We start from the raw sequence: 17,040 nt of genomic DNA, 5'->3' as shown, positions 1-17,040 counted from the left end.
ACATTGGAATATAATTTACACAGACCTTTGTATTTATTTCTCATTACTTTGCAATCTCAGACCTGCCAACAAGCACGCATTTTGCGTACCAACTACACCATTTTCTGTCCATGTACGATATCCGAGTTAAAAGTACGTAGAAATGAATAGGGCATGATTTTTGTTACGTTTTAATAAAAAATAAATCCACTGAGTAAATCTAACATCCCGATTCTCTAGCTGCAACACAGACATGTACGGAGTTTGTGAATATATCATTATCGGACGTAGCTACCCGGTGTCTGCCCTTTCTGTTTGTTGACTGTCAGCTGTACGTAAACATGGACACATCCCTTTTCGACTCCGTGTGTTGTGGAAAGGTAAACACTTTGTTTCAAGCTAACGTTAGCGAACATAAGATGGATATTCAGTGGGCTCTAAAGTGCCAGCAGTTCACTCGCATTTGCTCGTGAAAGAAATGAAATGCAAATATGAAAAATAACTGGTCGCATTTGTGCGAGTGTGATCTACATTTAATTCTGCGTCCCATTAGTTGTATTTTCCACATAACATTACGAGGTTCACGCAACCTGAGACTAACTAATTATGATCCACGTCACAAAAAGTATAATCACAAATAAATATAAACATCTTGGCATTAAACGGGAGTTTAGAAGACTGCGCGATTAAGAATGAGTCCGTTATTAGCTATAGAGGCAATGCTCCTAAAATGCCTTCGCACTAGATTTGCGAGATCAATCCAATTTGCCGCGCGAGTCTGGTAATCTGAAAAGTTGGACAGGGTGGCTGGTCTGCAATCTCCATTCAGAAAAATGTTCACTTAAATAGTTTAGTAATAAAGTACAAAGCAATTATTTCTTGCAGTTGAGAAAATCGGTCAATAATGTGTGGATACCAAAGTGTGTGGATACCAAAGTGGACCTCTCAAGGTAATCCCATAAAGTCCACCGCCTCCTCTCTATTTAGTTTGGAGCCTTGAGTTCATCCTGGTTGGCTTGCTGGTATATGAGGGGTGTCCCACTGCTGCCTTGGCCCTGTAGGTCCTGGATCTGGGCCTGTGCTGGGAGGGCTTTGATTTCCCCCTCACTCCGCCAGTACAGTTTGAACAGTTCTGGGTTGTCCACCCCAAATTTAGCAGCACAGAGCTGGGTCAGGGCCCCCTCACTAACTCCTGCCCTCCACTGCAGGGTTTTCATCCAGCTGTTCTCTCCATCTTGAAACAGAACCCTGACACACCTCTGCAACAGAATGAAAAGAAGGTATGTACCCAGGAGAACAGTATCAAGCATTCCTTACTGTTGCTTTGGGGTACAGAGATATTCTACCGTGGCATATTATTCCTCATCTATTAGTTATGACGAGTGTGTGTTCATTTCTGTTCAGTATTACTGCTAAATGTGGGATTCTATACAGTGGGGGTCGGCAACAGGCAGAAATTAGCCTGCAACGGGGGAAAGGGGATATTTCAGTTTTTTGGTTTAAAAAAAGGACAGTAAAGTCAAAAGGAATTAAGCTAAAAATGAGTTTGTATTTGAAAATATCCCAAATGAATCTCTTTTTGAGCTTAGTTGTGGTCAATTTGCAGTGTACAAATTATAACTGTTCCGCTGACAAAAATCATCCCGTGGCTGAATCTACACGGAACAAAAATATAAACGCACCATGTAAAGTGTTGGTTTCATGAGCTGAAATAAAAGATCCCAGAAATGTTCCATATGCACAAAAAGCTTATTTCTCTAAAATGTTGTGCACAAACGTGTTTACATCCGTTTTAGTGAGCATTTCTCCTTTGCCAAGATAATGCATCTACCTGACAGGTGTGGAATATCAAGAAGCTGATTAAACAGAATGATCATTACACAGGTGCACCTTGGGTTGGGACAATGAAAGGCCACTCTAAAATGTGCAATTTTGTCGCCAGGGATGACTTAAGTTTTGAGGGAGCGTGCAGTTGGAATGCTGACTGCAGGAATGTCCCATAAACTGCCTCCAACATTGTTTTAGAAAATGTTGCAGTACGTAGACCCAACTTCACAACTGCAGACCATGTGTATAGCATCGTGTGGGCGAGCGGTTTGCTGATGTCAACGTTGTGAACAGAATGCCCCATGGTGGGTGGGGTTATGGTATGGGCTGGCATAAGCTACGGACAATGAACATAATTGCATTTTATCGATGGAAATTTGAATGCACAGAGATACCGTGACGAGATCCTAAGGCCCATTGTCATGCCATTCATCTGCTGTCATCATCTCATGTTTCAGCACGGCCCCATGTCGCAAGGATCTGTACACAGTTCCTGCAAGCTGAAAATGTCCCTGTTCTTCCATTTGCCTGCATACTTACCAGACATGTTACCCATTGAGCATGTTTGGGATGCTCTGGATCAACGGTACGACAGCGTGTTCTAGTTCCTGCCAATATCCAGAAACTTTGCACAGCCATTGAAGAGGAGTGGGACAAAATTCCACAGATCACAATCAACAGCCTGATCAACTCTATGCAAAGGAGATAGATGTGTTGCGCTGCATGAGGCAAATGGTGGTCACACCAGATACTGACTGGTTTTCTGATCCATGTATCTACCTTTTTTTTAAGGTATCTGTGACCAACAGATGCATATCTGTGTTCCCAGTCATGTGCAATCCATAGTTTAGGGCCTAATAAATGTATTTAGATTGACTGATTTCTTTATATGAACTGTAACTCAGTAAAATCTTTGAATTTGTTTGCTTGTTGCATTTATATTTTTGTTCAGTATAGTTGCCTACCCCTGCTATACACTATTGGGGCTAATAAATCAATGAATTGAGCCGTACCAGTTGCTGTCGTAAGTTTTTCTGGCTTTGCGCCTGGAGGCTCCGGCGCCGGCTCCAGTCTTTCAAAGAGTCTCTGGCCTCGCGGGTCAGCCCACTGGAGGGTACTACTTCAGGCTTGCTCTGGATCAGGCACAGGCTGGCATACACACTGGTCAGGTAGTACCCACCTGGTACAAGCATTACAAAATGGCTATTTGGCATCACATACTATTCAAAATATTTTCACATTTAAAGCCTTACCCTCCCCTTTGAGCCATGATGACTCCAGCAGTTCCATCATGTACTCCACCTCCACAGACAGCTCAGGCATGTTACACTGTACGAGGACATAGGACAGGGCTAGCAGGAAGTCATCTGCACCGAACTCCTGGCCTGCTCATGGAGACAAGACAAAGCAACCATGTTGACACAAGACATGACAAGACGAACGATGGTAGGGATAGCAGCTGTTGGTTCTGTAATGTTTATTTCTCTATCACATTCACTCAAAGAAAAGCCCTCACCTGAATTGTCCTTCATGGCTTTATAGATGAGCTTGCAGACCTGCAGGAGCAGCACAACCTTGTCAATGGGAGAGTAGGCCCGCCTCATGAGAGCAACCTTCTGCCGCACCTTCTCCACATCAGCAGCATCCGGCACTCCCACCCGCACTCCAAAACACTCCAACGGGGTCTTTCCCCTGGCCTTAGCCAGGCTCTCTGCCATGCTTTGGGTGGAGCTGTCTCGCTCATGCAAAGTTTGCAGTGTCCCATCTATCTGTCCTTTCAAAGGTTTCAGCACACAGCGGAACATGGCTTTCTCCAGCACCAGGTCTGCACACAAACAAGCACATTCATAAAATGTCACATGTCATCATCACTAGGGAAACATGCTAGTACTGGTTGTATTTAAAGTGACTGAGCATATTTTGACAGTTTATTTGACTAATGTCTGCTGTACCTTTCTCATCATCATGCACCATGGTCTCAATGGGGGGCTGTAGGTCTCCACAGTCCAGCAGGAAGGTCTTGGCCTGGGAGAGGAAGAGACGGATGCCCTGCAGTAGCTCTATGCCAGATCTCTGGCACTGAGGCTTGATCACCTCGCGCTGCTGCCTGAGGAAGTCCTGCACCAGGACACCAAACGCAGTCGTCTTGTCACGGGACAGGTCCTCCACCAGCCTCGCCACGCGCTTCTCAGGCACAAAGGACGACACAAAGGCTGCACTAAGCTTGCGCAGGGCTGAGACGGGCTGACGAGCGGGAGAGGTGCATGGTGGTGAGGGGTTACTTGTTCCCCTGGTGAGGGGAGGTCTCTCTGAGTTCTCCTCTGCCTCCTCCAAGCTGCTGAGGGAACTGCTGCTGTCCAGCTCACTCAGGGAGGGAGCATATCTCTGCTCCAGCAAGAGATCCACCCCCTCACCTCCTTTCTCCTGGCCCAGTCCCTGCAGGAGACCTATGGGCACATGGTAGTCATCCTCCTCTGCAGTGGGAGACAGTGTGGGTGTGACCCTGGTCTTTTTCGGAAGAACTGGAAGAACCAAGCATGGCTGCAAGTAGTCTGAATCCTCCTGGACGGGTGCTGTCCCTCCCTCACCCTCCACTCTGGCCTCCACTGCTCTACTGGCCTGATGGACCTTCTTGCTCTTTTTCTTGGCCAGCAGAGGTGGGGGAGGGGGAGGAGCAAATGGTGGGGACAAGGGGCTAGAGTTCTCAGTCGAGACACGCACCTTGAGGCTGCGTTTGAACTGGTGGCGGCGTCTGTGCAGTGTAGTCTGGAACTGCAGGAAGAGTGGGTTGATGAAACAGAGAGCCCCTTGGCCTGTTGCCCCACAGTTCAGCTCCCGGGGGCTGCGTGTTTGGATGGAGCAGAACTCTTGAAACAGGGTGGGGCTCTCCTCGGGTGTGGCACAATCCTCAGGGGTGGGGCTAGGGGGCAGTGGTGCCTCCTCCACTGGTGGGGGCCCATTGCGTGGACCTCTGAAGTTCAGCTGGGAGCTCCAGAACTCTGAATGAAAAAGAAGCAAAACTATGTCAGCATTATTCTTCAAGGCTATCCTTGATCAACCAATCGAATGTCCTTTTTCCATCAGCAGTTGTCACAGATAGATACCCAGCCTAAAACCCCAAAGAGCAAGGAACGCGGAGGCAGAAGCACAGTGGTTATGAACAACTCCATAGAAGGCAGAAACCTAGGAAGAAACTTAGAGATGAGTTGTCGAGACGTTGTGTACAGCACACAATGGCAGCTAGCATTTCAACAATGGGCAAGACCTTGGTGGATCATCAGACCTCTGAGCCACTCTGTGGTACCTACCCACTCCCATGTGGGAGATGGACTCCAGCTGTTTGTGGGATGAAGCCTTGACTATGGCCTCAGGGAGCTCCAGGGGGAAGGGCAACACATCCCTGAAATAGACAGCACATACAGTAGGTTTTATAGACAGGTCTGATTGGTCTAAAGGTCCTGAACCTATTCTACTGTGATGTAGAACATACCGGCTAACACAGTAGAAGGCGATGAGCCTGCAGAGGTCAGGGAAACTGATAGCAGCTCTCTCCAAGGAGAAAGCTGTGAATGGAAGGGAGATGGGGAAGCAAGGATAAGATCATTAGTAAGACCCTCATCGTTCACTGCAACGGGCTGGAGATGGAACATCTCTGGCTTTCTCTTTCAACACTCACTGGAGTCCAATTCCTGGATGACAAATTGTTTGAAAAAGGAGGGGAGGTAGTCGTCTGCAAGCCTGACACACAGCACTTTCTTCTGCGAGGTGTTGGACCTGCGCACTAGAAAGGTCTGCAGAGAGACAGATATATGCAAACTTAGGTTGTGGTTTGTGTGCGGTGTGTATCCCTCTCACAGGAGGTTGGTGGCACCTTAATTGGGGAGGACAGGCTCGTGGTAATGGCTGGAGTGGAATATGTGGAATGGTATCAAATACATCAAACAAAATTATGCCATTCCATTTGCTCCATTGCAGCCATTACTATGAGCCATCCTCCCGTCAGCAGCCTCCACTGGTCTCACCCCAGGCGGCTCCCTCTGTAGGATGTGCAGAGCGGTAGCAGAGTTGATGGACAGCTGCAGCCAGACAGGGTGTGTGAGAAGCAGACGGTCCAGCACACTGATGCTCTTCAGGGAGCTACGCTGAGGACAAGCTCGCCTCTCTCCTACCGGCTTCCCTACCGGCTCAGGGAAATCATACACCGGGTCCTCCTGCATCTGGGGAACAGAGACATACAGTATATAGCACGGGTACTATATGGTATCTGTACACCATGTGGTTATGCTTTATGTTGCCACAATTATGCTTCCCATTGAAGGTAAAACACCAGCAAGAGAATACACATTCTTTGTGGTTCTGCTCTTCCTCAGACTAATGCTTCATAATCAGTACCCTTCCTGTTCCGTTCTGGTAACACCAGCATGCATCATGTCATATGTTCTCGGTTCTGTGCTGACCACTACTTCTCTGTCCTTTTGGGAAACTCCCAAACCCTATTCCTTCCTCTCACTGAGTAATCTGGAGGGTGTATGTCATCAACTGAGTACGACTCACCACACGGGAGGGTGTTTAGTGTGTGTGGTTCTAGTGTGTGCACATATCCTAAGGATCCTACCCTAAACAGTGAACTTGCTGGTACTGAAGTATAATTTTGTCTTAGCTTTTTAAACCCTTTGAATATGAGAAGGTGTGGCTATATTTTGACAGAGGTAGTTATGTGCACAGGCTGTTATCACCTCCAACTTCCTTCCAGGGATTGGCTGCTGCTGTATATATGCCCCTGAGCCTAAAACACCATAGAAGCCTGGCAAGTTTAGACTTGGTGAAAACACTCTCCAAACCTACAGAGAAGTGTGTGAAAATGCTAATCTAACCCAGCAAACAATTGAGAGGTACAGGTCTAAAATTTAAACCAGTAGTTTAAATGTGTATTCATATTTGTAATGCAATAAAACATGTCCAGAATGAATAGCCTATTCTGAAGCCTGCTATTGAACCTCGTAAGACTGACCCAATGAGACTATTGTATAACTGACAAAAAAACAACTGTGACCTGCCAGGATCTGAATAAACAGTATCACTAGAATAACATGAAGGTGTAATGACCTGCCAGGATCTGAATATACAGTATCACTAGAATAACATGAAGGTGTAATGACCTGCCAGGACCTGAATAAACAGTATCACTATAATAACATGAAGGTGTAATGACCTGCCAGGATCTGAATATACAGTATCACTAGAATAACATGAAGGTGTAATGACCTGCCAGGATCTGAATATACAGTATCACTAGAATAACATGAAGGTGTAATGACCTGCCAGGACCTGAATATACAGTATCACTATAATAACATGAAGGTGTAATGACCTGCCAGGATCTGAATATACAGTATCACTAGAATAACATGAAGGTGTAATGACCTGCCAGGATCTGAATATACAGTATCACTAGAATAACATGAAGGTGTAATGACCTGCCAGGATCTGAATATACAGTATCACTAGAATAACATGAAGGTGTAATGACCTGCCAGGACCTGAATATACAGTATCACTATAATAACATGAAGGTGTAATGACCTGCCAGGATCTGAATATACAGTATCACTAGAATAACATGAAGGTGTAATGACCTGCCAGGATCTGAATATACAGTATCACTATAATAACATGAAGGTGTAATGACCTGCCAGGATCTGAATATACAGTATCACTAGAATAACATGAAGGTGTAATGACCTGCCAGGATCTGAATATACAGTATCACTAGAATAACATGAAGGTGTAATGACCTGCCAGGATCTGAATATACAGTATCACTATAATAACATGAAGGTGTAATGACCTGCCAGGATCTGAATATACAGTATCAAATCAAAATCACATTTTATTAGTCACATACACGTGTTTACCAAATGTTATTGAGGGTGTAGCGAAATGCTAGAATAACATGAGGTGTAGTGCCAAACAAGTAGTTAAAAATGAGTTAATTAATGGCGTTATTTTGCTCTTATGTTGTGGAACCAGTGGTGATTTTCTTTTCTTCCATAAATAACAGTTTACTATATTGTAATAACTGACCATGATATCAAAAGGTACTTCATTCAGTAAATTGAACAAATGTATTTTGTATTTTATTTGTATAAATAATAACATTACAGCATCCTATTTGTGGACATTGTATTGACTTCCAACATACTTGTTTCCACGTCTTATCTACGGACACGTTTTGCCTTGCGTGCTGCTCGATCTGTACCACTCTGTGCGCGGCACCTCCTTGATCTGCGGTCTTCTTGCATACCTTCAGTTAATGAGTGCCAGGTCTCGTGATTTCACTAATCATACAAATATTCACAACTGTTTCTCGTTTTACACTTTCAAATAAATGGCAACATGACATAATTTACCTTCATCTCCCGATCCCCTGTCGTCCTTAAATGTGACAGAGATTATTCTGAATAGCCTACTGTAAATCCCACTTGATCCCTGAATTTCCAAATGCCATTAAAACTTCAAAAGTATAGAGACATGTAATAATCCTAGATCTCTGGATATGCCATGTTGTCTGTCTGGGACTCTCCAGGCAGAGATCTGTGAAGCTGTGCTTCAGAAGTTCCTGGCACTCCTCTGCTGTCTTCCTTATATTTTCTATTCACACTTGGGAGAGAAACAAACCTGAACCAAGGTTAAATACGCGTGCGCCGGTCACCACGTTGCGGAAATTCAATTGATACAGTATTTTCAAAGGGAATTTCGCCTCTTAAACACAATTACAATGTATTCCCTAAATACAGTATTTTGAAAGGGAAATTCACCTCTAAAAAACAATTACAATCTATCTGTATTCTGTACTTTGTGAAGGAGGGCTAGACAATTAATCTGCATCAATTATTTTTAAACTTCCGAGTGGTCACCACCATTGCAACCAAATTAGGCTGCAATTATTAACATATTCTACAGACATACAACAGCCTATTTATTGAAATGTAAATGTCTGTTTAATTTGATACTACAGAGACAAGGATTGACATCACTGACCAGACAAATGCAACAAGAAGAAGTAATGGTTGAAAGCGTAACATTAGGAATTCGAATACAAGGATCACTATGGTTGTAACACTCAGTGGTAGCCTTGTACACGTCACTCAAACAACATGGTCATTTACATTGTAGAAAAAGGCTGTAGCCAACATTGTGTAATCCGCCTACCATGAACGTTTACATGTAACCAGATTTCCGCTCTAGTGATTTGTTGAAAATATCATACGTCACTCTCTCAAAGCGCGGAACCGGAGGTGGTCATAGGAAATATTGCACCGCGTTAGGTAAGATGGATGCACAGTGTGCTTATTTTTTGTCTGTGTAAACTTTTGTCATTTTAGTTTAACTCGGCAACTTTTATGAATGCACAGTGTGATATAAAAATGTGCATAATGCTCTAAATAGTTGCAAATAGATGTAATTAGTTAAACTGCTTCTGAACATTATTTTTCAACACCGCAAAATGGCTAGTTTAGCTAGCCAGTAAGCTAACTCTAATCCGCGCCGAATTGATCATTTAGCTAGCTAGCCAGCCAGATAGCGAGCCAGGATAAATCTGATCACACCACGACCAACTAATGTGTGTATAGTACAGCAATTTCGTGTAACTATATGAGCATCTCGTGTTTCCCGATCGGGTGTTGCCAAGCATCACCGAATTGATGCCACCTCGACTCGAGAAGGGAGGGGGAACTAACGTTAGCTTGCTAGCTAGGTTTTCTAATGTTGACCATGGACTAGTTTTAGCTTTATGCGTTAAACTGTTGTTAGTTACATGTCACGTTTTATTAAACTACTATATTCATGATTTGCCTATAGTGGTTGCATGCGGTTTTTATTAGACGTCCCTTTACAGTTATGTCATCAGCTAAAATATAAACTTAAATTAGCTAGCTAGGTCACTGACACCCTGCTCCTTCCCCAGGTGTACCCAACCATGGAGTCAACGGATAAGAACGAAGCTATAAAGCTCTTTGTGGGGAACCTGGCTTTGGACACCTCTCAGGAGGACCTGACACAGCTCTTTGCGCCATATGGACAGGTGGTCACCTGCAGTGTACTCAGGCAGTTTGCCTTCATCCATCTCCAGGGAGATGGTGCTGCTGATCTAGCCATAAGAGAACTGAATGGACGGGAGTTCCGTGGCCGCAACCTGGTGGTTGAAGAGTCCCGCGGAAGGCCCATGCATTCCACCAAGGTGTTTGTGGGGAACCTCAGTGCCATGTGTTCTGCTGAGGACCTGCAAGAGCTCTTTCAGACCTTTGGGAAAGTTCTGGAGTGTGATAAGGTCAAAGGTCAGTCTCTACCCCCCCCATCCACTTATCAAAAGATTTTTAAGCAAATACCGGTATTCAAATTATACTGGTAGGGGTGTTTTCATCAAATTGGTCTGTTGAGGATACAAAACTGTGTAATGACGTCATGCATATAAACACTTTGTTCTGTATCTTAACTCTGTCAATGGTTTTGGCACAAACTCTTCGGATAAATAGTACATTTGTACATGGTGGTCTTGGAACGTGCACTCTAGCCTATAGCCTATAGCTCGCAGATACAACACACAGGGTACATGAGAATATGGCTAAGAGGAAGATAATATTTATTGGTCAATAAAATGTAATTGACAGCCAAGCACTGATCACTTTGTCACCAGCATCCAAATTAAGACCTTTTGAAATGTATTGGAAATAAGCATCAAGCTCATCAGGTTCATCATAACTTATTTTATCTGTTAATAAACTGTGAAAAAAAATTCACCTCGTAGTAGGAAGACCGCCACAACATAGCATGAGTGAGTTGACTTCCATATGATGGTTATTCTAGCAACAACTATGCAAATAAAAAGCATATCCACCACAGTTTGTCACATTATATTTCACCATAAAATAGCTTTTATACAATCCTGTCGAATGTGTTTTGTCAACATTTAGGAAAGTTAAGACAATTTTGCCGTTTCCATCAGGCCTATGGTGAGTTTTATCAGACCGGTACTTTACTCATCAGAATGGTTGGATGGTAAACATGGTTAGTGGTTACTTTCATTAGCTGACTGTGTTGTCATCCTGTGCTTGGTTACAGCGAGGCTCTCCTCCTCTGCGGGCTATGCCTTTGTACACATGGAGCGGAAGGAGGATGCAGTGCAGGCTATTGAGGCTCTCCATGGGACCACCTTCAAAGGCCGACCGCTCTCTGTGGAGCTCTCCAATGTGCAGCCCAGTAATCCCACCACAACTACAGCCAAGGCCCCCGTCATGAGTCACTATGCCACTGAAAGCCCCTCCATCAACCCTCATATGGAGCACCACCAGAGTCAGGCTGCTGTATTGGCTGCTGCCGTTGCTGCAGCTGCAGGTCTGCCTCTTCAGGTGCAGCAGAGCTTGCACAACTCTGTCTACAACACAACGAGCTTTGATCCCACATACGCTGCACTAAAGGGCATGACGGCAGCCAGCGCCACAGATGGTACTCCAGTGAGCCCTGCGGTTTACGGTGCCCTCGCCAGCCAGGTGTACGGCTCTGTAGCGGATCAGGTATACGACTCTATAGCCAACCAGGCCGCCAGCTATCAGAATTCAGCCACACCGGACGCAGAAGGCTACAGTAACCAGTACGACCCCACAGCTGGAGAGGCACCCTCAGCCCAGGCTGCTGTCAACCCGGCCTACGGTGGAGCCTCGGCCCTCTACAACGCCAGCTCAGCCTATGGCTCCATGGGGGGTGCAGAACCCACTGCCCAGGCCATCTTTGAGGCAGCACGGGCCCGCTTCTTCCAGCAGGGCCAGCAGGTTCTAGCTGAGCAGCAGATGGGGACTAAGTCAGGGGACAGGGACCGCAGCCCAGTACGCCGCTCCACCCCACTGCTGCCTGACCCTGTGCCCCAGCCCTTCCCCCAGCCACGCCCCAAACGCCGCGCCCTCCTCCCAACGCCACCCGGCCGACCAGAGGACCCGGCTGCTGATAGAGACCCCATTGCCAGGTACATGATGCACGTTTGGGGCAGTTTTGTTATTTTGAAGCAGATCAAACATGTTCAACAGCCTTTCTCTTTTCTCAACTTCAGATGCTATGCAGAGTACTATCAGCAGGTCCAGCAGTACCAACAGTACCAGCAGTACCAACAACAGTACCAGCAGTACCAATATGGCTACCCTCCTCCAGCCCCGACCCAGATGCCCCCCACAATGCCCAACTACCAGATGCCCATGCAGGCCCCGCCCCCGACGGAGGCCCACAACCTGGAAGCGCCTGCTACCTACGCCCCAGCTAGAGCGTATGAACCGCCTCCATCACACAAGGAGCCCCTCCTCCGCCGCCCTGACTACTCCCACATGCCAGAGCACCGATAACCCTTTACATTGCAGTGTGAATGTGTGTGTGTGTGTGTGTGTGTGAATGTGTGGGTTTTGAGTGATGTAGTTGTGGTCCAAATGTGCATCACTGCAAGTTTGCCCATTTATAATTCCCCTGTTTTGCATCTTCTCTTTTCTAAACACAATTCTGACTAGTTGATTTTTCACTTTATAGTATGCCTGGTTTTGCTTTGATAAGAACGCTGCCCCATAATGCAGTAATCTGTATTGTGAAGTCGTTATGGTTTTAAGGAAGTGTATGGTTGTGATGCGTACTGGGGCTCTGTAATGACAGCTCTTCCTTACACATCCCCGTCCCAGAAACTGTCAAATATGCGAGAATATTAATCCATACCAGAGGAGTGCCTTGTTAAAAGCCTAGTTGAAATATATTGTGTAAAATAAATGGGTATATTTTTGAGCAATGAAGGAAGCACCCAAATCGATCCATGCATTTTTTTTAACCAGAGCCTTGCCTCTGTCCTCAAGGTGACTTTAGCTCATCCAAATTAGCCATTAGTTCACATACACTACATGGCCAAAAGTATATGGACAGCCCTTCAAATTAGTGGAGTCAGCTATTTTAGCCACACCCGTTGTGGACAGGTGTATAAAATTGAGCACGCAACGGCTCAGCCGCGAAGTGGTAGTCCACGCAAGCTCACAGAATAGGACCGCCGAGTGCTGAAGTGCGTAAAAATCATCTGTCCTCGGTTGCTACACCCACTACCGAGTTCCAAACTGCCTCAGGAAGCAATGTCAGCACAATAACTGTTTCTTCGGGAGCTTCATGAAATGGGTTTCCATGGCCGAGCAGCCGCACACAAGCCTAAGATCACCATGCGCAATTCCAAGCGTTGGCTTGAGTGGTGTAAAGCTCACCGCCATTGGACTCTGGAGCAGTGGAAACACGTCTGGAGTGATGAATCATGCTTCACCATCTGGCAGTCTGACGGATAAATCTGGGTTTGGCAGATGCCAGGAGAACGCTACCTACTCAAATGGTGGAGGAGGAATAATAGTCTGGGGCTGTTTTTCACGGATAGGTCCCTTAGTTCCAGTGACATCTTAACGCTACAGCATACAATGACATTGTAGATGATTCTGTGCTTCCAACTTTGTGGCAAAAGTTTGGGGAAGGCCCTTTCCTGTTTCAGCATGACAAAGCTCCCTGTGCACAAAGCGGGGTCCATACAGTAATGGTTTGTTGAGATCGGTGTGGAAGAACTTGGCCTGCACAGAGCCCTGACCTTAACCCATCCCTTTGGGATTTTGGCCTAGTCGCCCAACATCAGTGCCCGACCTCACTAATGTCTTGTGGCTGAATAGAAGCAACATCTAGTGGAAATCCTTCCCAGAACAGTGGGGGCTGTTATAGCAGTAAAGGGGGGACCAAATCCATATTAATACCCATGATTTTGGAATAAGATGTTTGACGAGCATGTGTCCACATACTTTTGGCCATGTTGTGTATATAGTTTAGAGCTTAATTTTTCCATTGGCCAGATTTCGTTTTTTAAATTTATATTGCCTTCATCGAAGACCTTGATATGAAAAGTCACTGTTCCAATATGTTCCAGCGTATGTAGATCTTTGGTTAATAAAATGGTTATAGGTTTTAGAGCTTGTGTTTAAAAAAAAACTACTTTTTTTTTAAAATATGGAAAGCAAGGGGCAAAGTATCTTTACATATAGGCTAATTTGGACATGAGGACCAGTGTGACTGTATGTGTGGACACTTGTAAACATTCTAGGGGATCAATTTAAGCATGATGCCTTCACTTTTTATAACAATCACAGGAATACACATTCACACCTCAGTCATCAAACTTTCTCTCCATAATGTCTGGGGGGCTTTGGGAGAGAGACCCGGGCGCTTTGCTGCAACAACATTACACGTCTCTGCTGGAGTGATAAGCAAAACTCACTTTTCTCTGGGAATGTAGTCCCTCCCCACGTCTCACATGACCTCCCGTTGGAACTGATCAAATATATCAAATAGAAATCCAACTAAGCAAACCACTTTAAGATTAGACAGGCTAGCTTTAAACTCGCATTTTCTGTGGAACTCGTTTTTTTATTTGCAGACAGTGATGCATGAATGCTTTCTATTATTATACCATGAATTCTAGCCTAGTGACTTAACTGGTTTCACCTCTGTTTGGTTTAAATGGAAATGTGGAAAGCCCTGCTGGTGGCAACTGCATGCAGAGGGCTTCCTTTAAGCAAGCCTTTCAGGATCTGAGGGTAATCAACTGCCATTTTGGGCCTCACCTTTTCCCCAAAGGACAAAAACTAGTGGGCTTTTCACACACAGTACATTGTGTGGTTTGACCGTGTACAGGACAAACATTTTCCTTTTCTTTGTTTTCTTTTGGTTTAAGTGAACTTCCTGTGCGATCCTGATCATAATATTATGTGAGCGTATTTACTTCAATTGGACCATCAAATTCATTAGTTATCTTAAAGGGAGCCATTAGGCTCTCCAGGTTTGGTGGAGACGTATTGGTTTCTATTATTCAGTATGTAACCTATTAAAACCTTAAGCCTCAAGCTTAAGTAATAAAAGTAGGAGTGATTTGGTTTGAGAATAAAACATGCGGCTGTATTTTTTTATAATTTAAAATAGGAAATGTTTTCCATATCGGGTTAATTATTAGACATGCGATTAAACATGATATTAAATCGTTTCCATGTTTTTTTTCAAAGGATTTACAAATTATTTCAACCTTTCACGTCTGAAGGGAAACACTTTAAACATTCTTGATTATCCCATTCCTATGAACTATGACAAGATCATTTCAAACTGTTCTCAATTGGGCTCTACCACTTGGTCTCAGCCTTGGTCTTCATTACACCTACCTCAGAACATGCGACAAACCTCATGGCAATGTTTGTTAGAGTTTGTCGCCGTGGGTGTCAGAAGAACAGTTGAAGGCAATCCTATCATTAGAATGAAAAATGTTTGTAGCCTTGCTGCGTCACAGTATTTGGATGTAGAAGTGAGCTGTAGACTACAGTTGGTTATGGATTGGTTTTCATTTCTGATAGGAACATTTTAAATTGTTATCTCATTCTTTCTGGTTACCATGATAACATGCACCTGCTTATTGCACGTATATTCCTTGATATGGCTTTCTGTGTTGTTTTAAAACTGTAGTGCATGACATTGTTACTGTTATTGCTCTTCCAGCTACGTTTTCCCTTCTCGCTAATTATTACAGCTAAAATGGCTCCTGGGTCCCTGGACGCCATGTTGTGTGTGACGGGGGAAGAAAATTAGTCGCGCAATGCCGTGGACGCAGTCCCCACAAAGGTAAAGCCCTCTGCCCCCGACCACGCCTGCACTTCGACCATACACTTCCCTCATTGACCCCACTCCTCTTCCTTCACAACGAGGCACCCCATTTTATGATTTATTTGAGGTCTGTGATGCTGGAAGCCCAACAAACTATCACAAGACAACCAGTTCACAAGAACCCAGGGCCTGAATGTCTGGGCATGTCCAGTGGGTTAGTGAGGCCACACTCCCCTCATTGTAGTTGTAGTACTGCTACTAGTATGGTTGATAAGGGTAATCTCCACAAGGCACATACACTATTTAGCCTTTTGCAGACCCAACTGATCTGGGTTGACGCTAGATGTGGCTGTAAAATAGTCCAGTCATGGCTCTATCTGATGCCATCTTCCTTTCCGAAATTAGACGACCCCCATCAACAGTAGTCATGGATTTTTCTTATTTTCTTTGATTCTATTGATGTTTTTAAAGGAATCATTTTGCCAAATTGAAATGAATCACACTGTATAATGTCATTAAATGAATCTTCAATTAATCACAGAAATGTGTTTTAAACCTGTACTCAAAACAGATATAAGAAACTTATGTTATTGTAATTGAGGGTGATCAGATTGGGGAATGCTGGAGTTGTTGCGTATGCTTGTGTTGTGGCATATTTTTCTGAGGTATTTCCAGTGAGACAAGATGTGCATTCACGCTCAAAACTGAGGCGTTCCAGCTGTGCTTTGAACGGCTAAGGACGCAGTGGTACGCAAAAGGCCAGATGAACGGAGGGAGGGAGGTAGGGCTATCGACCTCTGTCCCACGCATGCTGGGTGAGTAACCAATGCACCACTGCCCCGCTCAAATTCACCTACCCCCCCTTCAATCTGCAGCACAACGCCAACCCTCTCACTCTGATCCCATAACCAGTATATCTACAGGCTTACAACAGCGTCCCCTAGAGAACATTCCACAGCTGCGTTAGATATGGATGTCAAGAGGACAACATTCAGTTTTCTACGTTCCCTGTCTAGTTTGTTAAGTAAATTCTACATATCCCAATCACCCTGTTAAATTGTCTGATTACAATTTGCAAACATTGATTGGGAACCTTAATGTAATCATCTGGTTGATTTAAGATATATTAGGCTGTTTTTACGCAGGCAGACCAATTCGGATCTTTTGCCAGTAATTGGGCTTTTGACCAATCAGATTAGATCTTTTGCCAATAATTGGGCAGAAGATCAAAATTGGGCTGCCTGTGTAAATGCAGCCAAACACCAAAATTCCACCATATTTTTTTTTGTTAAGTTTGTATTGCTGTGTTTATTGAGGACTTCAGTGGCCTCCCTCAGTGAATGAGAGCTGGACTATATCGGCCTACGATACACCGTGCACGGTTTCAATCAAAGTTCCCTTACCTATCTGTCACGTTATAGTTTCAAATTGGCACTAATCATATCACTACTAAACAGTTTTTCCTCCAGTTTCCCAATCTTTCGTCCATTGGAATTCCTGACAACATTTTTACAGAGACTTGTTTGACCGCATGTGGATTAG

At 44.6% G+C, this 17,040-nt stretch overlaps 2 protein-coding genes across 3 annotated transcripts; one reads left to right on the top strand and one right to left on the bottom strand.

Annotated features, from left to right (window-relative positions):
* Positions 1–14: 14 nt before the first annotated feature.
* Positions 15–8,460, bottom strand: LOC115204455 (ras and Rab interactor 2-like). The gene is made up of 10 exons (XM_029770044.1): positions 8,217–8,460; positions 5,829–6,023; positions 5,483–5,597; positions 5,297–5,369; positions 5,115–5,206; positions 3,759–4,805; positions 3,323–3,631; positions 3,060–3,191; positions 2,820–2,986; positions 15–1,238 (listed from the first exon to the last, which is right to left on the bottom strand). Exons 1-10 carry the CDS (start codon positions 8,220–8,222, stop codon positions 963–965), a joined length of 2,412 nt encoding a protein of 803 aa, XP_029625904.1. The 5' UTR covers positions 8,223–8,460; the 3' UTR covers positions 15–962.
* Positions 8,461–9,091: 631 nt separating this feature from the next.
* LOC115204453 (RNA-binding protein 4B) lies at positions 9,092–12,646 on the top strand. Of its 2 annotated transcripts, none has more exons than XM_029770040.1 (4): positions 9,092–9,134; positions 9,776–10,145; positions 10,930–11,827; positions 11,912–12,646. In XM_029770040.1, exons 2-4 carry the CDS (start codon positions 9,788–9,790, stop codon positions 12,195–12,197), a joined length of 1,542 nt encoding a protein of 513 aa, XP_029625900.1. In that variant the 5' UTR covers positions 9,092–9,134; positions 9,776–9,787; the 3' UTR covers positions 12,198–12,646. The 2 variants fall into 2 exon arrangements, with proteins under 2 accessions (XP_029625900.1, XP_029625898.1); XM_029770038.1 differs by lacking the exon at positions 9,092–9,134 and adding an exon at positions 9,169–9,548.
* Positions 12,647–17,040: the final 4,394 nt, after the last annotated feature.

This window comes from Salmo trutta, chromosome 12 (assembly GCF_901001165.1).
Source record: "Salmo trutta chromosome 12, fSalTru1.1, whole genome shotgun sequence".
Classification (NCBI taxonomy): domain Eukaryota; kingdom Metazoa; phylum Chordata; class Actinopteri; order Salmoniformes; family Salmonidae; genus Salmo; species Salmo trutta.
This window is presented reverse-complemented; position numbering and strand designations above follow the sequence as displayed.

Bases quoted from the DNA above. Each gene is read 5' to 3' on its own strand.
- LOC115204455 (XM_029770044.1), bottom strand. The intron at 5,207-5,296 runs GTATGTTCTACA...TGTCTATTTCAG, and splicing joins GCCTTCTACTGTGTTAGCCG to GGATGTGTTGCCCTTCCCCC. The intron at 2,987-3,059 runs GTAAGGCTTTAA...TGCTTGTACCAG, and splicing joins ATCATGGCTCAAAGGGGAGG to GTGGGTACTACCTGACCAGT.
- LOC115204453 (XM_029770038.1), top strand. From the start codon at position 9,513: ATGCCACCTCGACTCGAGAAGGGAGGGGGAACTAAC. The intron at 9,549-9,775 runs GTTAGCTTGCTA...CTCCTTCCCCAG, and splicing joins AGAAGGGAGGGGGAACTAAC to GTGTACCCAACCATGGAGTC. The intron at 10,146-10,929 runs GTCAGTCTCTAC...GCTTGGTTACAG, and splicing joins GGAGTGTGATAAGGTCAAAG to CGAGGCTCTCCTCCTCTGCG.